This window comes from Xiphophorus maculatus, chromosome 14 (genome assembly GCF_002775205.1).
Source record: "Xiphophorus maculatus strain JP 163 A chromosome 14, X_maculatus-5.0-male, whole genome shotgun sequence".
Lineage (NCBI taxonomy): Eukaryota > Metazoa > Chordata > Actinopteri > Cyprinodontiformes > Poeciliidae > Xiphophorus > Xiphophorus maculatus.
The window spans coordinates 22,862,661-22,887,415 of record NC_036456.1 but is presented as its reverse complement, the minus strand read 5'-3'; the positions used below and the strand labels follow the sequence as shown (position 1 = coordinate 22,887,415).

The window sequence follows — 24,755 nt, the reverse complement described above, 5'->3', positions numbered from 1 at the left end:
AGCATACAATTACCTTAAATGTGTTGGTTACCTTATCAGATCTTCCCAAAGCCGTGACATCATCATGTGGGCTTCCCCTTTTGTTTAAAGTGATAGTAACCACAATTTATGTATGTTAATGTTTGCTTCTGAAGACATTAATAAATGAACCTGAGTCTGACAATATATTTCGTATCGACAAAAGGCCTTGTGGAGATACTTTTGTGATTCGTTTTTCTAAGTTTGTCCTGATTTAAAAGTGAGAACAAAATGTCTATATGATAAACTTTAAGATTACAAGATAAGGTCTGTTTTCAATGCAGTGTTCCTTTAGAATAATATATAGTAGTAGTTTTTTTCCTTAACTAACTAATAAGTTAAATAAATTAATCAGTCAAGAACAAAAGTGATCATAGTAAGTATAAATATGACAACACATTCCTACAAACCAAACTAACAGTGGACTAGTTTTTGGAAAACAGTGTTTCACATGAGAACTCAGTTTCAGATGTTTGTAATTTTTTCTGCAAAGCTAAACAGAAAGGTACAGCTACATCAGTAGGTGCCACGACGTGGCTCATTTATTTAAAAAGAAAAAAATGTGGAAGCTGCTTACAAATCTGGCTTCACCATACATTTTTTGAATGTTTCAGTTTTTTTCTGGTCTTTAATAAATGAGTTGTGAGCAGATTATTTTACTGTAGTTGGTTCAATATGCTGTACAGGATTCATGTTAAAGAGCTCGGCACTGACACCTATTGGTCACATTGTTATTGTGCTACTGCATGAGAAGGCTTCACTATAACAAAAGGAAAAGGCTTAATATATGTTTTAACTGTTTAATCAGAGAAGATGTCCTTTATTGATTTCTAATTCTGAAGTAATATTCAATTTGTGATTACAAAGCTAAAGTTTTATCTTGGCTTTTTAAAATTATTTTAACTATTTGTTATTGGATTCTAGTTTTACAACAGTAAATCCAAATCCACATATGGCTGATGTGTCATGTCCAAATAATATTATATTTTTAACATTAATTTTTTTCTTCTTTCCTTTGAAGCCAAGTCATTGATAATAAAATTTGAGGATAATTGTCTATTATGTTGTTGCTTCGTTTTTATTCTATTCTGGACTCTGATAAAAACTGAATTGTGTTACATTTTGAGTCTAGTTGTTCATTATACAAGATGCAAAACTGTTACTTAAAGATGTGCTTTTAAAATTACATAGGTATTGAAAGTACTTACAAATTTAAATCATTTTTACATTGCATCTCACTGTAGTGAGATTATAATCTAATCCAATTATGCACATTGGTATTGCCAAAAATAAATGAGATATTCTGAAAAATGTTTTAATCATCTTCAAAGCCATTTTGACATACAGTCAAAATGAAGGTGACTATAAGTGAACAATTACTGACACTTGGACATGGAGATAAAAGATACAGCAGACTGCTTATTGATTAATAAATGATTCAAAAAGCATGCTCTGCTAAGTCAATGAGGTTTGACTTAGCAGAGGTCAAACGTCTGCTAGGTCAATGAGGTTTGACTTAGCAGAGGTCAAACCTCTTCTAGGTCAATGAGGTTTGACTTAGCAGAGGTCAAATGTCTTCTAGGACCTCTGCAATCATAGGATCTTCTGGGAAATGCTATCATCTCTGCAGACATGATGGATTTCGCCCCTAATCCTAACCTGAACCCATCATGTGGCAAAATATGTGACTCTACATTAATGCCACATATTTGGGCCCTAAAGCACATAGAGACTGAAATCTGATGGGATGAAACATTAATAATCCACACAGATGTACGGGAAGAAGCTGAGCCAAGAAAAAGGTATTATTGGAAGTACATTAATTAAATTTAGTTATTTAATTAATCACCAATTTAGATTGTAGAAATATGTCACAGGCTCCGGTAGTTTAGATCAGCAGAGAAAGCCTTTATGTAAAACATCGAGTCACAATGACCGTAAATGTGGGTTCATTGCTATGAAACCAAACATGACTAAGGCAAACTGAGATGAGTGAGGCTTAGTGAGCCCTAGTTCTGATACTTTAGAGAAGTCAAGAACAACAACTACTAAAATGTTGGGGTTTTTTGCAAGATACACAGATATCAGGTCAACAGTGTTGTGGCCTTTGGCATCCATGGTGTCCACGTCCACATCTGGGTAAAAGCATTTCACAAAACAGACACAGGACCAAACAAAAGAGGAGTGTGTGCATGCGTGTTAGTTTATTAACTACTGCATGGTACCAAAGCTATTGTGCAATGTATGTGCAACATTTCTGTCTTGTTCATTACTTCCTCCTGTGAGTCAAGTAAAAATAATTCTGTTTAAGGAATTACATGCAAACTGACTGATAAAATGTGAGGAAAAACTCTTTTAGCCAAATTTACAAAAGACCTAATAATGCTAGACGCTTCTGTTGAACACGAGCATTTTATGATTGGAACAAATGTTGATGCAAAATATAGAATGATGATGTTGTGAACATAACTTTATAAGCAGCAATCATAATATAATGATAGTATTATTGCTGATATATGTAAGATTTAAAAAAAGAAAAGAATGGAGATAATCTTATTTTTCTCACTACTTTGAAATTCAGGTGGCACAGGAGCAAAAGAAAGATAAGTGGAAGCATACATATTGACATAAAAATAAAAAATAAAAATAATAGAAACAGTGCAGCAAAATTTTTTATGTTAAGAGCAGATAACACAATACAGATAAAAAATGTGCGGTTTCATAAAATGTAAATTAAGAAATATGTGCATAAATGTGGAGAACAAAAAAGTCTTTGTTTTGTCACATGAAAAAATATGAATAAGTTTAAGGGGCATGAACACTTTTACAAGTTCCTGTAGAAAACAGCAGCAGATAATATGACAGGGGGCATGCAGGTTCCTCTAGTTATAAAGAAAGTCTCAGCTGCTTTGTTTGCCCCCTAAGATGAAACTACATATATATTAAATTATGTAAGAGGATCAAAACACAAGTAGCATTTCAGTTCAAGATTAGCACTAGCAGCATGCTTTTTTCCTAACAACTATCAAAATGTGTTTTGCTGTAAGCTCCGTAGACATTGGGACAACGGTGCTCTGGCCTTTTGTTCACATGGGGTTAGTGGTCGTGTTCTGGACAAAGCTCAAGTCCATGCCTGGAAAAAGCATTTCACAAAACAAAAAGAGGATCTCACAAAAGAGAAGTACGTTTCACACCCGCTAGAGTATTGGGTAACTTTTTTGCTTATTAAATATTTTAGCACTTTTGCACAATGCATGCGAAACGTTTCTGTATTGTTCATTATCTCCTCCTTTGGGTCAAATAAAACATTTCCATTTAAGGATGTGCACTCAAGTCAAATACTCATTAGCCAAAGAGCAGAGAGAGAGAGAGGGAGAGCAAGGAGGGAAATAAGAAAATGAATCTAAGATGAACAATGATGGACAGTTCGAAGGGATTATGTGAATGGTAACTAAAGAGCCCAGAAAAAATGCCAAAGAAATTAAATTTGAACTTCAAGATCAATGTACATCAGCTCCCAGTTGCACCATCTGTCGTTGTTTGAGCCAAAGTGGACTTCATGGCAGATAACCAAGTAGGAATGCAAAACATAAAGGAAGCAGGCCTGGAATTTTCCACAATGCATATTGACAAGCCACAAAACTTCTGGGAGAATGTCCTTTGGTCAGATGAAACAAAACTTTATCATCCCAATCTCAAAATGAAGCAGACCAGGAAAAAACTCTTTCCCATTGAGAAACATGGAGGAGTCTTGGCTATGTTCTGGGCTGCTTTGCTGCATCTTTAATCTCTTCTGGACACAATCAAATCTTAAGACTATAAAAGGCAATTTTGGAGAGAAATGTTCTGCCTGGTGTCAGAACACTTGTCCTCCATCGCAATCATAGGCCTTTCAACAGGATAACGACCTAAACATGCAGCTAAAAACACCCAACATTGGCTAAAAGCAAAATATTGAATTATTCTGTAACATCTGTGGACGAACAGAAACATGTCACCTGGAGAAAACAAACTTCAAACTTGACAGCAGTTTGGCCCGACTACCTGTGTACCGTTACAGAAATCATTTGATTTGTATTAAGTTACACTACCATCGTTTGTTTCATTGATTTTTTAAAATGATTCTGTTGAACTGCATTTCAGAAGCAACGCCTGATTGTCGTTGGTTCATTTTTAGTACTTTTTTAATCTACCATAACTTTAGTTGGCTTATATCCATGACTGTTGTGGGATTTTTACTCTTTCAGTGTTTCATAAATTGAGGTTACCAACAACTGTGTACATGTGCATGAATAATAATAATAACAGACTTTTTCAAGTTAGAAAAACAGGAATGTTTTTTCTCATTAAGTTAGAACTAATTTAAGTTATAAATTTGCTCTCTGAGGAAGAAACAAAATACTTCATGTTGCAATAGTGATTGTTGAGTTGCTGCATTATTAGCTCACAGTACACAGTCTGCATATGGCCGCCCCTTTAATGTTTCGGTTTCCTCCTTTTAGATGTGATGTTAAGATAAATGTGTCTATAAAAGCTGATTTACCGTTCCTGTATCTGACCTGAAATTTCCTGATTCAGAGCTGAAAGTAAGAAGCTGATTCTTTTCTACAAGCCCTTTTTGCTTAACCTTCTGGTTCTTGGTTGTACTTTGATTTTGTATGTTTATTTTTACAGAAGGTGATAATTATCTATCAGAAACCTGCAGTCATGAGGATCCTGACTCTGCCTTTGGTTCTCTGCGGTTTGATGCTTCTGAGCAGCATTAACGGTGAGTATTTTATCAGGAAGTGTGAAAAGCAAGAATCCTTCTAGTTAGACTTAGACTTAGACTTAGACTTGTACTTTATTGATCCTTTGGGAAGACTCCCTCAGGAAATTGAAGTTACCAGCAGCTCCCAGGCAAAAAACAAAGATAACACACAGTAAGTAAAGTGCAAAAGAATATAAAATACAAATTAAATACTAAGGTACACACCAAATGTGAGTAACCAAAACCTTAAATTATGCAAGAAAAACCTTAAATTATGTAAGAAACAAGGAATAAGAATATAGAATATAAGAATATAAGTAAATATAAATACAACAAAAAAAAATAAAATAAAATAAGACTTTGGCGGATAGATTGACCAGTGATATCGTATTGCACTATGTGGTTTGACCTGATAAGTATGGAGAAAAATACAAGGGGTCACTACTCCTTCCACCCTCTGTCCTGTGTCACCCCCCCCCCCCCCCCCCCAGTGAGGAATTGTACAGTCTGAAGGCATGGGGGACAAAAGAGTTCTTATATCTATTGGTCCGGCACTTGGGAAGCAGCAGTCTGTCACTGAACAGGCTCCTCTGGCTGCTGATGACGGCGTGTAGAGGGTGGCTGCTATCGTTCATGATGTCCAGCAGTTTGTTCAGTGTCCTCGCCTCTGCCACCGTCACCAGAGAGTCCAGCTTCATGCCGACCACAGAGCCGGCACGCCTGGTCAGTTTGTCCAGTCTGGACGTGTCCTTCTTGGATATGCTGCCTCCCCAGCACACCACGGTGTAGAAGAGGACACTGGCAATCACAGACTGGTAGAACATCCAGAGCAGTTTGCTGCACATGTTAAAGGACCACAGTCTCCTCAGGAAGTACATCCTGCTCTGCACTTTCCCATACAGGTGGCTAGTGTGTTTTGACCAATCCAGTTTACTGTCCAGCCACAGCCCGAGGTATTTGTAAGCGTCCACGACCTCAACCTCAGTTCCCTCTAATGCGACTGGTCTCGGCTTTGGTCTGGACCTCCCAAAGTCTATAACCAGCTCCTTCGTCTTAGCGGTGTTGAGTTCCAGGTGGTTTGTGTGGCACCAGAGAGCAAAGTCCCTCACCAGACAGAGTTGTGCAATTAAAATGATTTGACTTAAGACAATTAATGTCATTTTTAACATTAAAAATCTCTATCATTTATTTTTCCTGAGACTCAGAGAGTTCCTTTTTCTATATTGTTGGTGCACTTTCCATTAATGATTTAGTTACACCTAGTCGAACCTTAGCTGACCAAAAAAGCCTTTTTATATCTCAAACATCTACAGTTACAACTTTTAGTTGATATTTTTCGGGGCTATATTCACTGTTAGGTGAAATGGTGTAACAGATAATGTTTGTTATATTTTTTCCCACAGAGATCAGTGGATTGAAAACTGAATGCCGTAATGGCTGGAATCTAATAAATGGACGCTGTTTCAAATATGTTCCAAGCCGTATGACTTGGGCTAAAGCTGAGGTATAACTGGACAATGATTCATCTTTATGAACATGAAACTTCCTTCACATTTTGCGTCCTTCTAAATAAAAAGTAGATTATTTCATTCACAATTGTTTTTCCAGTCAACTTTTCTTTCTTTTTTCTGATTGATTGGCAGAGAAATTGCATTTCCATGGGAGGAAACCTTGCATCTGTGCACAGTTCTGAAGACTACTATGACATCCAGTCAGTCATTAGGCGTGTCACACATGAGTTGAAGGAAACATGGATCGGTGGCTCTGATGCTGCTGAGGTTAGCATTACCCAATATTACTCTATTCATCAAAACCTACTCAACACAGATTCTAGGAGTTTATCTCATGATGCGTCTTGCAGGAAGGTAATTGGTCTTGGACCGATGGGACGCTGATGACATTTACAAACTGGTGTCCTGGAGAACCAAACAATGCTGGTAGGCGCCAGCACTGCTTGCAAATGAATCACTCAGGTAAAAGTGTTCTTTCTTTTAAGCAATGATTAAGTCACTCCTGATAGATGTCTGATCACATGCAAAAACATAAAATAAGTAAAGATATGTTTTATCTTCCAATCTGAATACTGCTGTGACCTTTGAAAAGCTTCAAGCTTTTTTGGTATAAAACGCTTTTCTGTCTTTCTCACTTCCAGGAGAAAAGTGCTGGGACGATTACGGATGTACGGTCAAGCTACCGTCTGTCTGCGTTTCTAAAAACTGAAACTGGGCTGAGCTGATGACATGAAGAAGCTTCTACATCTTTTTATTTTCTATCTATGCTGCTTGAAAGATGTGGCGGCGCAGCACATCAACAGAGGAACTCTGTCTTGCTTTTCATTTGATCAGACCAAATGTATTGTAAATTAACAGCTTTATGTACTTTCTTGATTAAATTTTCATTCTTGTTCTTTGCAAAATTAAACAGCAGGCATCAAAATATGCTGGTCTGGATGTGTTTTTGTTTGGTGTGTAAAATGTTTTATTAGTTTAAGCAGTCTGGGTTCTCAGCTGCAGCTTTGCCAAGTTAACTTTAATTGTATTATACCTTTTAGCAACAATTCTGATCAAAGTGCTTTACATTATGGAACCATAACACAATAAGCAAACACTGTAAAAGGTTTGAGGCACATTTAGTCTTTTCTACTAACTTCTACACTTCCAATCAAATAAATCTTGCAAATTTTAGGTTTTGAATTTAAATGTGTTTGTAAAAAAAAGACTCATGAAAAGTGGCATTGTGAGGCTAATACTATCAATCTGGTACGAATTGAAGGTTGAGTTAAACCTTTACACAAAACATGGACCGGTTCTGTAGCTGGGGTGGACTAAACCAAGAAACTCTGTTTGAATTCTTTAGTTTTACTCCTATAGTTTTTACAAGAAAAGAAAAAGGTAACGTTAAGGATGGGTAAAATTGGTTTGGCTGTTATAGACAAATTTTATTTGAAAAAGGGCAAAAATAACTTGCTGCTTTGAAGAGAGCGCTGACCGTTGAACTACTCAAACAGATGTGCCCTCTACTGGTGCAGCAAATATATTTAAGCTATTCAGATGATAGATTCTGTTCTTTAGTGCATTGGATAAGAATTTTGAAGGTAGCAGTTATAGGAACAATAAACTGGGATTCGGGATGTGGCCAGTCTGAAACAGAGGATCCAGAATAGTTTTTTTGCTTTAGCTGTACAATAAATTCTTCTGTCTTGTATTTAGATCACTGTATGTGCATCGTTGTGTTGGTTGGGAGGTACAGTGTGTACATTGTTTTTGTAGAAAAAATAAAACCTATTTGTTACAGTGTATTTGTGTGTTCTGAGTATAAAAACTATTTTAAAATATTTTACAAAACACTTATGTACCAGGTGTGGCATTAATGGAACATTTTCTGCATTTGACCGGTAATTTTTTTAATTGACGGAAAAATCTGAAGCTTATCCATCATTTTGACAGATTACAATTCAATATATATATATATGGCTATACTATGTGCAGACGCACTAAATCAATCAATACAAAAAAGCATCTCTTCTGAATATCATCTGCAACATAGACACTGAACTAAATGCATCTTGTTGCCCAAGATCCGACAGCACCTTGAAGAGTTTGGATGTTTAAAAACTAGATAATGATCCAGTAAAATCAAAGATTATGTTGTAGAGTTGCTATTATGTGTGTTTTATGACTTGAATCTGGTTGTTGTTGAGCTTTGGTCACATTTTGTAGTGTGGTGCCACTCCAGTTTGTTCCCTGGTGCCCTGAAGCAATCATGTCCTGTTTTCCAGGATCGTAAACTCTTACAGTTCTAGTTTGAGGGACACAGTCTCAAAAAATATCTGTATATGGAAAAGAAATTGGAGTGACACTTAAAAAATCATGTTTTTAGAAGTTCTTTGTATTTTTACTTGAAAAAATCAAAGTTAATCTTACGTAGTAGGAAGACGTGTTTTTAGCAAACACTTCCTGGGGCTTTTTATGTTCAGAGGTTTTCTGTTGGACTAAAACACTTAAACTGACACAAAGTGCTAAGTTTGACCTAGTTATGAATTTTCTCCTTAGAATTCAGCACTAACATCTCATCACATAAAAAATACAGTACATTTTATTAAGCTTTAAAATATCAAAAAGAGCCTTCTGGTTGCCTAGCAGTCTGATGAAACAATGTATAGATAAAGGTAAAGAGATATCCTATACTGTTGGTGTTTTTAGCATCAAGGAATTTAGTGAACACAATATAAAAATTTATTTTGGGCACTTTTATCACTTTATTTCTTTCAGGAATGAGGACAGGAAGTAGACAGAAAAACAACCACTCAGTTTGTCCAGTTTGTACCGTCTTAACTAGAAGACAAAGTTACTATTCTTCATTCCAGGGTTACCACTGAGAGGATTCACATCACAGTCTCTCACCTGAATTATTATATTATTCAGCAGCAATGCAGCTCTTCAGGTAGAATATAGACAAACAGCAAACCTTTAGCTGTAGGGAAGAATACAAATCACACAGGAATCTAATCACAGTTTGAGTTGACAGTCATTACATTCAGGTGTTAGAGAGAAGCTACTTTCTAAAATTCCACTAACCCTGGGTTTAGTAGTTTGCATAAATTTTTGTCTTCTAGACAAAACAGTAGAATATTTCCTGTGGCTAATTTGTAACTTCTGCTACTTTTGCAGTTTGGTTTTTATCAGGCCTTTCAGTGAGCACAGGGGCAGATTTTCTTGGCGCAGACAAATGGTAGAGCAAAGTTACACCACAAGTCATCCCAGCATTTTTCAGCTGTAAAAAACAAACAAACAAATAAATTAAAAATTAATCAACATATTACATAAACCGAAGTGTTATTAATAATTTGGCCATACTGATCAAATAAAGCTCCTGCACTAATGAAATGTGTATTTGCGTAGTGAAGCATATTTTCTCAGTCAATAACAACATTTTGGTTCTCTTTTGAGAAGGATGTGTTAAATATCTCTTACGTTTATCATTCATTTGTAAACATTGCTGAACGCCTCTGGGATCGGTAGCACCATTATTGGGCTCTCCAGCACACCAGTTTGTGTAGTGAAATGGACTTCCATCACTCCACAACCAGGTGCCTTCCTGGGAAGAAAAGATAATAAAAAACTAATATAATTCAGCAATTCACTCAAAAAACCAAACAAGTAATTCCTAGTGCTAAAGTTACCTCTTGTGCATCAGAGCCTCCAATCCAGGTTCTTACAAGCTCATTAGTTGAAGCTTTTATCAACCTTTGAATCTCATGATACTCATCAATATTATGGATGGATGCAAGACTGGCCTGCAAGGACACACAGTTTCTCTGCAGTGTGGAGAAAAGACAGAGAGAGAATGTGTTTCAGAGCATTAGAATAACGATAAATTGTGCAAGAAAATTCTGTTCTGTTCATCACTTTCATGGACAGAATTTCTAGGCGCAGCCAAGGTGTTGAGGGGATCCGATTTGGTGGCCTTAGGATCTCATCTCTGCTTTTCGCAGACGATGTGGTCCTTTTGGCTTCATCAGGTCGTGATCTGCAGCTCTCGCTGGAGCGGTTCGCAGCCGAGTGTGAAGCGGCCGGGATGGGGATCAGTGCCTCCAAATCCGAGGCCATGGTCTTGAGCCGGAAAAGGGTAGAGTGCCTTCTCCGGGTCAGGGGGGATGTCCTGCCCCAAGTGGAGGAGTTTAAGTATCTCGGGATCTTGTTCACGAATGGGGGAAGAAGGGAGCGGGAGATCGACAGGCGGATTGGCGCAGCGTCTGCTGTCAAGCGGGCGCTGTACCAGTCCGTCGTGGTGAAGAGAGAGCTGAGCCAAAAAGCGAAGCTCTCGATTTACCGGTCGATCTACGTTCCCACCCTCATCTATGGTCATGAGCTTTGGGTCATGACCGAAAGAACGAGATCGCGGATACAAGCGGCCGAAATGGGTTTTCTCCGTAGGGTGGCTGGGCTCTCCCTTAGAGATAGGGTGAGAAGCTCAGTCATCCGGGAGGGACTCAGAGTAGAGCCGCTGCTCCTTCACATCGAGAGGAGCCAGTTGAGGTGGCTCGGGCATCTGGTCAGGATGCCTCCTGGACGCCTCCCTGGTGAGGTGTTCCGGGCACGTCCCACCGGGAGGAGGCCCCGTGGAAGACCCAGGACACGCTGGAGGGACTATGTCTCTCGGCTGGCCTGGGAACGCCTCGGGATTCCCCCGGAGGAGCTAGAAGAAGTGGCCGGGGAGAGGGAAGTCTGGGCCTCCCTTCTGAAGCTGCTACCCCCGCGACCCGACCTCGGATAAGCGGAAGAAGATGGATGGATGGATGGATGGATGTGCAAGAAAATGTAAAAGTAAAGCACAAATACCTGAGCTGAAGCCCAACTCATCGGTACAGGAAAGAAGCGGAAGCAGCGTCCGTTAAACTCAGACCAGCCGGAAGAGCAAGGACTTGAACTATTGACTGGGTTGTTTATTGCTGTTCAAAAACAAACATCATCACACATAAACACAGTCAGATGAATTCACATTCATCATGTGAATTTCAAACAAACGTGGCAAACATAAAGAATAAATATGATCACACAGAACTTGAATTTTGTCCCGTAATGTTCAGTCTTCCTCATTCACTTCCTGTCTACCATGTCTGAGCTTCAATTTGTTTTTAATCTAATTTGAAAATAATATAAACAGTCTGCTAAGCATTGATTAGATTCATAGCTGTTTGTTTCATAAAGTGAAATGTTTCACATCCAGTTGTGTTTTATTTATTTATCAGAATATTTTTTGGTCTGATGAGAACAATTGTTAAAACATAAATATGCAGTGTATTTTTTTTAACATAATGACCAAGTGCTCAATAATCAGGGACCAACTTTTCTTTCTACTGGAGAAAAACAGAAGAATCGGAGAGGAAATAAATAACATCCATCTCTACATGTGTGTTTTCCAGTAAATCACTTGTTAAAAGTATATTTGTTTCTTGTAACATGAAGTTACACAGAGTTTCCAAAGCCTTTATAATAATAAAACAAGTATTGAAAACCTAATAAGTGAATTATATTAAGGAAAATACTGCACATAAGCTTTAAAATTGCTTTGAAAAGAACAATATTTATCACAATTTCTTATGCAATTTTGGCATTTATTACTTGTTTTAAGATAAATCATTGAAACCAATACAAGGAAACACAACGTTACTCTTGGAGCTGAATTCTGTTCTGTGGATGAAAATGTTTTTAAATCTCATAATCTTTGTCATTTCAATGGAAAAGATCAGAAGAAAGACTAAACTTATTGCTGAAGGATACATGAAGCTCTAACCTGCTGCGTTAGTCCATTTCAAGCCCTGCAGAGCGTCTGCTTTAGGAAGAACTGCAGTTTGACACAAATTCAGTTTGGACTTTACTTTGTCCACAATGCAAAATATGAGTATTATTTTTTATTAACATCATGATTTTAGTTAAGGATGATTAGAAATTATACTTAAGTGAATATTCTACAAAAAAGTATGTCATTTCATAAATTTAAAATAAAAATCCAGGTTTGAACAAACATTTATTGTAGGCTGACTATTATTTGTTGAGTTTTTATGAGTATAATAATTCATACACTCACCAACAGCTTTGCCTGAAGCCAACAAGGCACAGTGAACGAATGACAGAATCAGGATCTTCATTGTTGTGTTTATGCAAACGGAGACAATAATCACCTTAAATAAAGACAAAGTTTATTGACCCAAACGTTATTTACAGAGCAAGAAAGAAACATATGAAGGAGAATTACATCAGGAAAAGCTTCTTTTCTTACCTCAGCATGCAGAGGAAGAGACCAACTTTCATTTACTGTTAGTGGGAGGTATGAAACAGAAAATAGGAGAGAGCATATAAGTAAAACACACACACACACACACACACACACACACACACACACACACACACACACACACACACACACACACACACACACACACCCCTACAAACAGGTTATCGACTCTCATTTAGCCAAAGTCCAAACGTGACTATTGATGTGAGTTCCCAGAACTCCTGAAATAACGGATGTTAGATTATCTTACATGACCTAAATATACATACTGATAAAATGCTGAGATAAATAATACATTGTGAGCCTGATACTGAATATCTTACCTTTATTCATTTAACCTTTATTTAACTAGAATAATTAAATACACATTATTACTTACAACCTGATGGCCTACTTAGAAGCACACATATTGTAAAGAATATAAATGTACTGCACCTTGGAAAACATCCAATAATCTGTATTATGTTGTTGATTTTGTTATATATGGTTCCTATAAAATATCTGATTTGCAGTTACATTGATAACAAATACACAATGTCACAAATGTCATTAAAACACAATGTTTTTATTTAATCACGTTTGATTAAATAAAAACATCAGATTGAAAAGGCTCACATTCATTTATTCATTGGACTGAATGACAGAAGCAAACGGAAGCAAACAGCTTATTTTCTAGGTTTTGTTGCGTTTAACACAACTACGACTTTGAAAAGAAATTCATGTTTTTCATAATAAAAGCTTCAGTATCTGTAAGGCTTATTTTTGTCGTCTCTTTCAGAAATCTTTTATGGACTCATTGAGTCCATCTTTTATCCACTTGGCCACTTCCTGGTCTCTAGCTGCCCTCAGCCTTTGGTCCCTGCAGTCTCCCATGGCCAGGAGTGCTGCTGCTGCTGCCTGTTCACAATCGGTCAGAGTAATTTTTGATTCATTAAACGTTTAAACCGGCAGGCCTCTACTGGACGCCTGTTCAATGCAGCTTCAGTAAAATAGCTTAATTTCACTATACATGACAGTAAATAGTTATAAATATACTCAGATAAGAATAAATGTAATTGAATATTCCTGGAAACCAGAGGATTTCAGCCCTGGTTCTAAAGAAAAGTGATTCAGATGATTGCATTGCGTCCTAAGCGACCCGCAGTAACACGGTCAGTTAAATGTCATCTGTGCTCAGTTGATAATAAAGAAGAAAATTTGTTCTATTCAGAAACACTTTTTCTTTAATTACCTACTTTTAGTTGCAAATCTTTATCATGTTATAGTTATGATCACTTTAGGGTTACTAACCACAATGTATATATATATTTTAGATAAGATAAGGATAGTTTCTGATAATTCGAAACTACATTTCCTTAACCGATACCAGTAATCTTTACTGGAATCCACAGCTTACTGATTTCCAGTGAGGAAGACCTTTGACTTCTTGTTATAATGGTGCTTTAATTCTCACTCACCATAAATCAGGTAAAACACAACAGAAAAACATAAAGACACTTTGTGTTGTTCATGTATAAGGTCAGGATGTCGGCCTTTCATATTTTGCTCATTTGCTTTTCTAAATGTTTTCTGCCAAGTTGTACAATTTTTCTGTTTGCACAATTATATTGAAACAACTATTTTCAATGGTACAGTTATATGGAGTTGTTTTTTGTTTGACAGCAAAGATAAAAGATGCAGTTTAATTCCATAAAAAGTCTTTAATGGATATTAGTATGCTTACATTAAAGAAGGAGTGTCACAGAATATCAAAAGTAAGAAATAGTTTTGAAATATCTACCTATTAATTACAAAGATCACAGTCTAATCCAGTCAGCATAAAGCTACAGTGAATAGAACACATTTTGTCAAATGTTGGAGTATTTTTATCCATTTCCTCAAAATGCTTGATCACATTTTTAGATCAAGTAGTTTTTTCATCAAAGCAGATGAAAAAACAGCCGTACAAAGAAAATCACAGAATATTATTGGAAATAATAAAGGAAATCTGCTCACATAGAGCCTACATGTAAGACACATTTTGGAATTATTACAGAAAAATCTAAGAAAATAACCTATAAAGATTTAGGGCAAAAAAATCCTTGTCCCCAGATTTATACATGTTAGACTTATGAAGAGGATTCAATTAAATTATTTTTATTTCACACAATCTAAATTATGTTTTATGTAGGAAGGAGGAAAAACATAGTTGAAAACAAATATAGATAATAGAATATATTGCTCAATTAACAGGTCTTGGATATTATGTCGTAAAAATGTAGCTTTTATCACTGATTGCTCAAAAGATAAGAAGATGCCAAACACATGCGTCTAAAATGCACGTGTCAAATTCCTGGTTCAGGTTGTAGAGACAACAGTATAAGAGAGAAGGTTTCCAGATTCTCTGTACAGCCGAGGCATCAGGAGCTAAACGAAGAAAAGAAAACATTCCTGCTGAGAGGTTGGTGGAAATCGAATTAATAATATATTCATTTATCATTGTTCTCAAAGGCTTTCTGAAGGCAACATTTCTTTATGTTTACAGGTGATTTTGTTATTAATCTCCATCTTTTCCAAAATGAAGACTGTGACTGTGCTGTTATTCTTTGGTGCCTTCTTGGCTCTGAATGAAGCTGCTGGTAAGTGTGTCTGTACATGAGCAACATTAGGAAGTTTGGAACTGTAATACTTAACCACAGTGATTATTGTTCATTCATTGTGTTGCAACATATAAAAATGTAACCAATCTTAAAAACATGCAGCTTTTCCAGATACTGTAGAGCAACCTGATCCCGTTCCAGACGGTGAGTTTTAGTCACCATAGTTATCAGCTATTGTGTCATCTGCAAATCAGATAATTTAATCATTACCATGTAAATGTAATAATAAAAGCTTTGTCAAATGACACAGTTGTTCCAGAAGCAGAAGGTGGAAACTGGGCAGAAGCAGAAGGTCAGTCAATCTGACAATCTGCTCTAAATAAACCAAAACAATTCAAGGTAATATTTTAATAAACAGAAATTCTCCCAATACAGTCCCTGAACCTCAGGAGGAGGAAACTGGTCCAGATGGTGAGTCTGATTCCTGTTATGTCTAATTAATAAAAAAAAATGTTCATAAATATGAGAAACAGAGTACGTAACATGAAAGAGTCAGAAGCCTCAGTGGAATTATTAACAACTTTTATCATTTTAAACAGATGCTCTATGGATAAAATTATGTATTAGAAGTATGAATTTTCAAATGGTCAAAAACTTGGTTTCCTGACATATAAATAGGCATCATTACATATGTGAAAGGTTTATATTGTGCTGTTTGGATTATTTATATGATTTTCAAAAGAAAAACATATAAATATGTTTTATATTTACATAAAACACAATTTAAGAATTCAGTTTAGAATTTTTCACAGTCTGATTTCAACATTTATTCATTTAGAAAATTTCTTAAAATATATTAAAACAATATTTTGTTTTTAGCTGCATTGTGGTTTTTATATTGCCTTGCGTAGCACTGACAAAAATGATGCCATTGTAGCAAATCTCTCAAACAATGTTTAAGGATAAAGTTACATTTACCAGCAAATTAAACCTTTTTACGGTTTTCTTTGCCAGCTGACCTGATGATGAATAGAATATCTTGTCCTGCTGGTTGGTCTGGACTCGGGAATCGATGATTCCGGTATTTTGGAACATTCAGAACTTGGGCTAGAGCTGAGGTGATGTTCTGAATTTTTATTTTACCAACTCTTTGCAAACAGCCTAATCTCATTTTCTATTACTAATAAATATCTTATTTGCCTCTCCTGCAGAGAGACTGCTTGTCCTTGGGAGCACAGCTGGCATCAGTCCACAGTTTCTTAGAACACCATCAGATTCAGAACCTGATATCAGAATCAGGTGGCGGCAATCAAGAAACGTGGATTGGAGCATCTGACGCAGAAGAGGTATTTTTACAAACTGTTTTTGTAGCTTGTCAAAGATCTTTTAAAGAAATGAGTGATTGATAAAACTGTTGTTTACAGAATTCCATTTGGTTCTGGAGTGATGGAACGATTTTTCAATTTACCAGCTGGTGTGGTGGACAGCCTAATAACGCCGGGGGGAAACAGAGTTGTGTGGTTATGAATCATTCAGGTACATGAAAACAATGCAAATCAATTTAAAACTTTTTATAAGTTTGAATGACATGAAATAATCTTTAGTTTTTTATTTTCTGTAGAACAGAATAAATTGCATTAGTTCAAGTCACGTTTTAGGGTTTTGTTTCTGTTGAGTCACTGATTTCACTTTTTGTCGTTTGACAGTGAACGCGTGCTGGAATGATGAGCAGTGTACCGCTAGCCGACCGTATGTGTGTGTCAAAAAACGCTGATGGCTCCACAGCTCCCAAAGAAGTCCAAAAAACAAGCAACAGAGGAAATATGTTGGATAGTTTGACCCTGTCAAGCATCATGTATATAAAAATCTTAGTTATTTTAATAACACAACTTGAGTAGTTAGTATGCATGTGCAAAAACAGTAGATTATTTTTGAGTCATTTAGGTGGAATCCTTTTTCTTTGTTCTTCTTTATAAAGCACTGAATGTAATGTTATGTACATGTAATATTAATATTTTGTTTTGTAATGTAACTGTGTCTAATAAACAGTTTTACAGTATTACTCTCACTGTACGTCACTGTTCATGAACAAAAATGAATGAATAATCTAGATGCAAGTTAATTAAGCTGCTGCTCAGAGACTCTGGTAGCTGAAACTAAAAATCCAGTTTCTCTCCTGATTATTAAACCTGCAGTTTGCAAGTTTTTACTTTTTCCATATTTTTTAAAACTATCGCATATTGTGACAGTTTGATATGAGACAGATTATCTGTAAAGACATTGAACTCCCCCACCTCCTCCCAGCGTTACTATTGCCATCTGCAAAAATGCACCAAAAACAACCAATCAGAGCCAGAAGGCGGGTCTTAGCGCTGTCAATCAACCTCCTTTACACTGAGCAATGTGAAAATGGTGAAAAACAACTTCCTACAGAGGAAAACCATTTATCTACCACCATTGATGGCCATGCTAACTCAGTAAATGGTCAAAGTAAAAAAAAAACAGTTATATAATTTAATAATATTAATACATTGTTTCCTAGAGGAATGAATGAAAGTGAGGTAATAGAAGAAGTACAAAAAGCTAAACAAAATAAATAAATTCACAGCCTGTAATGATATTGATACGGTTATTGTGGAACAAACATTTAAATCTCACCTGTATTCATAGCAGATTATTTTTACCTGGAGCGTTTCCTGACAAAATGAAGATTGCTAAGAGATTTTAATACTAGAAAAGTGGTGATAAGCAAATTTGAACTTAAAGAAACTTAAAGAAGGACCAATATTTTTAAAAAATCTGATTGAAGACTTCTACAATATCCACTTTATTTTCTGTTGTGGGGTCATTAGGTCAAATACACACTGGGACATCTGTTTATGATGTTTTTAATGGATATGTATTATATGCTTTCATTTTTCTTGAACAGCAAAATAAAACAGACAGGTTTTGACATTATGAGTTTTAGCTTAAGCAGGTTTTGCTGTTCTAAACTAATTTTATTCTTTAGAAACAAGGGCAACAATAACTTGATGCTTTGAACTGCGCCCTCTAGTGGTTCAGCAAAAATGTTATACTATTTATATTATACATTCTGCTGTAGCTTTGAAGATGTGATTTTAAAAGATCATAGGTATACAAACTGTTTCTAAAGCCTAAACAGGTGTTTATCAAACTTGAGTGCTTATTCTAAATTATTAGAGTTATATATAAAATTCTGTCCTAATTATTAAATGAGAGTTATCTCATAGCAACAGAGTTATTACTCTCAATACACTCTTAAAGCTGCAGTAGGCAGCTTTAGTAAAAATATGTTTTTTATATTTTTGGTAAACTGTCCTGGTGGTAAAATATGAGACATCATCTGTGAAAAACATAATAAATATTTTTTTAAAGTTTCCTGCTGTAGTTTTATTGAGTTTAATGTGTTACAGACACCTAAATGAACGAGATGATGACAGGTTTATGATTTGTTGAGGCAAGGCAGGATGGTTTATACTTCCCCGTTTATTCACAGGGTAATTACAGTGATTTATTTTCCATGAAAGGAAAAACAAAGCAAAGCAAGAATCCATTTCATAAAAGAAAAATATTCTAAAAAAGAGATTGTCAAGGCAAAAAGAAAAAAAAAACTCATTTGTCAGTTTGTTTGATCAAAAGTTTCAATAAACATAAATGTTTAATGTGTAAACCAGTGTTCTTGTTTTGCCATAACTTCCAGATAAAGTCTGTTATCAATCAAGGAAATGTAATTTATTTCCCTATGCGAGGCTTTTCCTTTTCCCCAAGGTCAGACATGAGGTTTTGGATAATGGCTGTACTTTCAATCTATAAACTCTTCCTCATGTTTTATCTTAAATATTCAGACATACAGCACTTAAGTTGTAAACTTTCCGGATGCAATGAAAACTTAGAAGATCTAAAGTTTGTATTTGATGCACTGATTATCATTTCAGATGAATCAGAGATTCTCACACCTGTTTAAAATATGAAAAAAAAAATATGTTCTGTTTTTGTTCAATATTCTGTTATTTTGGCCTTTTATAATGACTGTATGATTATATCCATCAACATAGTTGCATGCTGTTGTCTTGTGTGACGAAGCTAAAAACAAAAGAATCAGAAGATGGAAAATATTTCATTAAGGTTGCATGTAAATGCTACTTTAGGATTTAATATTAAACATTGGAATATTTATGTTCTTTAAAAATAGTAAGAACTTAATTGACTTGAAAAATGTGCTAAACATGACTAGTAGATGCAAGAGACATCTAATAGATGCAATAACTGTTTTTCACTTAAACTGTCCAGCTTATGAGTTATCAGGGAATCAACAGTTATTTGAAGATATGAATCATTTGTACATGAAATATGTGATAACAAACATTTGGTACTAATTTAGAAAGAGAAAAAATGTTGCAAGTTTAAAGAATTAAGTTACATATTATAATAACGTTCAGTTCATGTGATGAGGAAGTTTGATAATGACCCTTTTTATCAGGATTAAATATTTTCAGTCCCTTTGTGTCAAACTGGATATGAAATTAATTTTATCAATCAGTGAAGGCATGGGTCCAGTTAATGGAGACCTAAACAGTGTACATGTATTATTTAATATTATTACATTTTGATTCCATGTAAATTTTCATTGACTAAGTAAAAATTATAAGATCACCTCTGAAAAATAAAGTGTTGTAAAAGTTATAAAAACCACATTTGGACTTTGATAGATGTAATCAATGTTTGTTCAAAAGATAAGAAATTAAGAGGGGGAAATATTTTTTCAGAAATGTGCCAGCTTCCTTGTGTTGAGGCTGAAGAAACAGCATATAAGGGCCGATGTGTTACTGGTGCAGCACATTCAACCTGCAGGCTGACTGTAACCTGGAGGATATCCTGTGGTGTGATTGGTCGAAATTAGCTTCTATTATCTCCTTATTATCTCTTTACTGTCTTCAACCTGCATCATCAAAGCCATGAAGGCTCTCAGTCTGCTGCTGCTTCTTTGTGCCTTGTTGGCTTTGAGTCAACCTGCTGGTGAGTTTGTGTTTGTGTGCATATTATTGCTTCTGCTTTATTAATGCAAATATTACTCCCACCTTTAATCTAATGTTAAAGTATGAGATTTTTACATCTGATATGCTTCTATATATTTCAAATTATCATTCATTGCTGTGTTTGATGCAGCGCTTCCAGATACCATGGATGAGGCTGAGAGCGATGAAGCTCTTCCAGAAGGTGAGGCTGTAAATCTGATGTATTTCATCAGATTTGTCATTTTTAATGTTTCCTGAAACAGCTTCCAGATGTTTTTCTAAACATCTGTCGTTCTGAATAAATCCAGTTATTTACCGGCCTGCTCTTGCTGCTGATGTTTTCACCCAGAGTAGTTTGATGAAGTGCTTTAATAAGCGAGTTTTCTCTGTTTAAACATATTTCAGTTCAATTCCAGTTGCTTAGGTCTTCTGCAAATTCAACTTTTCCTGCGTTTTGAACTTAGTGCTTTATGCTCGGGTTGTACAACATTTATGAATATTGTTTTGGCTCTGATGGGTGCTGTTTGCTCTCCTACACCAAGAGTTGTTATTGTGAACATAATGCCAACAAAACAAATACAATTTTACACACATGGAAAAACTGAAGGTTTTAGAAGACAGAATAGCAAATCAGACACGTTTTGTAAAGTACATAAAAAATAATATAAAATACCTTGATTTTTAGTTTTTTCATATTTTTTCTTCTACATATTAATGTTAAAAATGTTAATTATATCCAGGAACCAGAGAAGATCCTGACACTGAGGACGTTTTTCCAGAAGGTAAGTTTATGTTTGCCAATTATAAGCGTTAAATTCTGTATATACACAACAAAATGAATTTAACATTTAAACTTTGCCAGACCATTTGGCTCTTCATGAAGAGGAACCTGGAAACTGGACAGGTGCAGAAGGTTGGTGCTTTTTTCTACTGTTTCATTCAAAAAATATCGGGATTTTCATCCTCCTTTATCCTCGTGTTTTTCACAGAACCAACATTTGAACCTGTGGATGAAGTAGCTTACCTGAAGGGTGAGTTTGCCTTTCCTGATAATGTGAGCTAGGTTTTGTTTTAGTTTCAACCAAGACACCCAGCAGTAAATATACTCAGAAAGTTCAGCTTCCTTTCTGAAGACAGGCTCTTTAACAAGTGAATAACCTAAAGCATATAACTAAAACCATCAAAAATAAATGATGATAAAACAATCACTAGTCTATTCTTAAGCTTCATTAAGCTTCATTAGCCCTAATGTTGGAGTTGTAAACATCTGAAAATTGCAGAGTGGCGACTCTGTCCTTCAAACCTGAAACAGACTGAGACGTTTACTCAGCCACACTGGGGAGCAAACTTATACATGTCATGATTTGTCGTGGTAAGAGGTGGTGAGGCAGCAGGTGGGAGACCCAGGATGTGAAGAATAAATGTATTTAATGAAGAATGTCCAAAATAACACAGTCAGCAAAGCCAAAACACCGGGCGACACGGCCGAGCAGAAGCCTGGGCTTGACGCCAGTAGCAACCGGTTACACAAAGGATAAGACGAGAGACTGGGCACACAGACGACGGGGAAAAGGACGCCAAGTGAGATGACTAACGACAAGAACCCGACAAAGACGCTGAGACACAGGTGACATTAAATACACAGGAGGTAATCAGGGAATGAGACACACCTGGGAATAGTCAAGGGGAGCCAGGACAACACGGAGACTCAGAGACACAGAAAACTCGAAATAAATACACAGAAAAACACAGATCATGAGAATATATGAAAACTTTTTTTTAACACAGTTAAGGTTCAGTTCGCTCTTTTTTTCAGAGACTGCTGAGTTGCTTTTTTTCCTCAACATTTTTGTCCCAGCAGCACATAATTAAAACTACCAGTTGAATTTCATAAATAATTTATCTGAGACTTTGTCTGTGTTTGTGTTCAGCTCTGAATGGAACAGTCCGACGTTCAGGGTCCTGTTCTTCTGGCTGGACCCGGGTCAAAGGTCGCTGCTACCACGTCTTTCCTTTTGGTGCTACTTGGCATAGAGCTCAGGTGACCTTTGATTAACTTTACTTTTATTTCAGACCATCTCCTTCCTGTATTGGTGTAACAGTTTTCCTTGTCTCCGCTGCAGGAGAACTGCAGGTCCATACAAGCACACCTTGCATCAATCCATGACTACGAGGTGAATAATCAGCTTGTGAGGATGATAATGTCTGCAGGCCGGGGGCATACTGCAGTCTGGATTGGAGGCAATGACATAATATGGGTAAACTCACATGTGCACCTTGTTTTGTCAGGGCTTCATAAAATACATTTAAATGTTTTACTCAGACGGCTTTACCTTGCAGGAGCGCAACTGGCGCTGGGTGGACGGAAGCCCTTTTAACTACAGTAATTGGTGTCGATACGAACCCAACAACTTAGCTAATCAGGACTGTTTGCAGATAAACTACAGTCGTAAGTGAAATGATCTCATCTAAGTGTGGAGATGCTAATTGTAAATGTTAACAGTTACATAATTAATTGTAGAGATGACCAGGCTCTTACAGAAAACTTACTAGTTGTGTCCATATTTTAGACTTCAGATGTTTCTACAATTCAACGTGTTTTTGTTTGTTTTCCTGCAGGGCACAGATGTTGGGACGATGCGCAGTGTAACTTTCGAAGGCCATTTATCTGTGTCAAAAACATCTGATGACTATTTGTCTAGAAATGATGTATTTTGTGTGTCAAAAACACAGAGGTGTTGGTGTTTTTCTTAAGAGGTGTCAAGATAATAACAAAGCATAAAAGCATTGCATTTAAAAAAAAATTATGAAAATCTGTATTCTAAAACACAGATATGAGAGGCAGAGAAGAAACGTGTTTAAATCCATTTGTCAGATTGTTTGATCAAATGTTACAATAAATAAAAATATTTAATGTGTAAACCTGTGTCATTTATTATTCCTGCATAACTTCCACATAAAATCTATTATCAAAAAAGGAAATGTAATTTATTTACTTAAGTCAACCTTTTCCTTTCGCCCAACATCAGATATGAGGTGTTAAGGTTTCTGGATGACTATTGTACTTTCAACTTTAGAAGTTCCTCCTCATGTTTCATCTTAACAAAAACAAAATGATCCAGAAAAAAAACTCAAGTTTGATCTTATCATTTGAGATGAATCATATATATTCTCAGTCTACATCAACACATGATTTATGCTTCATAGTTGCAGGCTGTTGATTGCGATTGAGTGGAAAACAAAAGTACCAGGAGATGTAAAATATTTAATTTAGATTGCATGTAAATGCTCCTTTAGGAGTGAATATTAAACATTGGAATATTTATGTTCTTCACAAATAATAGAAAAAAGTAAAATCAACATTTTTCATGTCATGTCTACCATACGATCTACCATTTGTCGTTTGCATCACGACAAATTGTAGATGCAAAAGCTCTTTTTTTTCATTTAAATTGTCTGTTTTATGAGTTGTTAATAACTAACCAATTATTTAAAGTTATAAATTTTTAGTAAATGCATGAAATATGCGCCAAAAATATTTAAGGCTAAATAAAAAAGGCTTTTAGTTCCTGCTTTAAGGTCCTTAAATATTATATAGAATGTTTCGTTCCTGAGATGAGAAAATAGGATGGAATGACTTTTTATCAGTATTAAACAGTTTATGTGTCAATGTGGGACAGACAGGAAATCAATAAATCAATCAGTGAAGGTTTGAATTCAGTCATAGGGGAACTAAGAGACAAATACAGTTTAATTTTCATTGATTAACTTTTTAATTATAAGTGATAAGGTCACCTCTGTCATATGAAAAGTTTCAACAGAATATGTTATAAAAGCCAGGTGTGGACTTTGGTAAAAGAAAGATTTAAATTGTGTTTGTTCAAAAGATAAGAAGAGTTTTATTAAGAGGAGGAAATATTTTTCTCTGAAACGCACGTGCCAGCTTCCTTGTTTTGAGGCTGGAAGAAACAGAGACAATGTTTTATTGGTCCAGCATATTCAACCTGCAAGACTGTAAACTTGGGAATTGAATGTTCTGTGGTCTGATTGGTGGAAGACATCAAACTGTCTTCAACCTGCATCGTCTAAGCCAGCGTTTCTTTACCCTGGTTCTCAAGGCACACTGCCCTGAATGCTGTAGATGTTTCCCTGCTTTAATATGCCTGATTCAGCTGATTACAGTCCAGACAATTTCAATGTCAATTGAAATGTCTTCAGTGCAAACAATGACAAGAGTCTCTTAGTTTTCTTTGCAGCTGAACAATTTTAAAGTTTGCAAACTGGATATAGAAAAATTTACACATAAAGACAAACTGATGATTTTCTACCATTTTGTTTTAGCCTCATAATACTTTTCTGAGAAAACATAAATTTCTTTCTGGCTCTTTGTCTCACCTAAAATCAGGGAGTGACGGAAACAGATAACCAGATAGAAATAAACTTTCAGGTAATATAATTAATGCACAAATGATTGATAACCATGGAAGGTCTAGTTTTAAATTATTTCCATTTAACCTGATAAGTCAGTTGCTAAAAATGTTTCTGTTCAAGACAACATCTTTTAAAACTGGTTTA

The 24,755-nt window shown here is 35.8% G+C and overlaps 3 protein-coding genes and 1 long non-coding RNA gene across 5 annotated transcripts; 3 read left to right on the top strand and 1 right to left on the bottom strand.

The window, feature by feature from the left end:
* The first annotated feature begins 4,522 nt into the window (after positions 1–4,522).
* LOC102235864 (ladderlectin-like) lies at positions 4,523–7,206 on the top strand. The gene is made up of 6 exons (XM_023345887.1): positions 4,523–4,604; positions 4,693–4,786; positions 6,172–6,272; positions 6,412–6,546; positions 6,630–6,741; positions 6,921–7,206. The coding sequence occupies exons 2-6, from the start codon at positions 4,726–4,728 to the stop codon at positions 6,986–6,988; spliced, it is 477 nt and encodes a 158-aa protein (XP_023201655.1). The 5' UTR covers positions 4,523–4,604; positions 4,693–4,725; the 3' UTR covers positions 6,989–7,206.
* A 1,802-nt stretch (positions 7,207–9,008) lies between these two features.
* Positions 9,009–12,633, bottom strand: LOC102235613 (galactose-specific lectin nattectin-like). 2 transcript variants are annotated; one of them, XM_023345621.1, is made up of 7 exons: positions 12,551–12,633; positions 12,359–12,452; positions 12,065–12,115; positions 11,110–11,219; positions 9,951–10,085; positions 9,742–9,865; positions 9,009–9,541 (listed from the first exon to the last, which is right to left on the bottom strand). In XM_023345621.1, the coding sequence occupies exons 2-7, from the start codon at positions 12,417–12,419 to the stop codon at positions 9,459–9,461; spliced, it is 564 nt and encodes a 187-aa protein (XP_023201389.1). In that variant the 5' UTR covers positions 12,420–12,452; positions 12,551–12,633; the 3' UTR covers positions 9,009–9,458. The 2 variants fall into 2 exon arrangements, with proteins under 2 accessions (XP_023201389.1, XP_014330498.2); XM_014475012.2 differs by lacking the exon at positions 12,065–12,115.
* A 2,283-nt stretch (positions 12,634–14,916) lies between these two features.
* Positions 14,917–16,660, top strand: LOC111610770. The gene is made up of 8 exons (XR_002753774.1): positions 14,917–15,005; positions 15,090–15,183; positions 15,307–15,348; positions 15,455–15,496; positions 15,580–15,615; positions 16,159–16,262; positions 16,356–16,490; positions 16,569–16,660. It is a non-coding gene; the product is annotated as an uncharacterized LOC111610770 (long non-coding RNA).
* A 3,335-nt stretch (positions 16,661–19,995) lies between these two features.
* Positions 19,996–23,102, top strand: LOC102234835 (perlucin-like protein). Its single transcript, XM_023345620.1, has 9 exons — positions 19,996–20,181; positions 20,332–20,382; positions 20,921–20,962; positions 21,043–21,093; positions 21,170–21,211; positions 22,112–22,221; positions 22,304–22,438; positions 22,521–22,629; positions 22,800–23,102. Exons 1-9 carry the CDS (start codon positions 20,121–20,123, stop codon positions 22,865–22,867), a joined length of 669 nt encoding a protein of 222 aa, XP_023201388.1. The 5' UTR covers positions 19,996–20,120; the 3' UTR covers positions 22,868–23,102.
* The last annotated feature ends 1,653 nt before the right edge of the window (positions 23,103–24,755 follow it).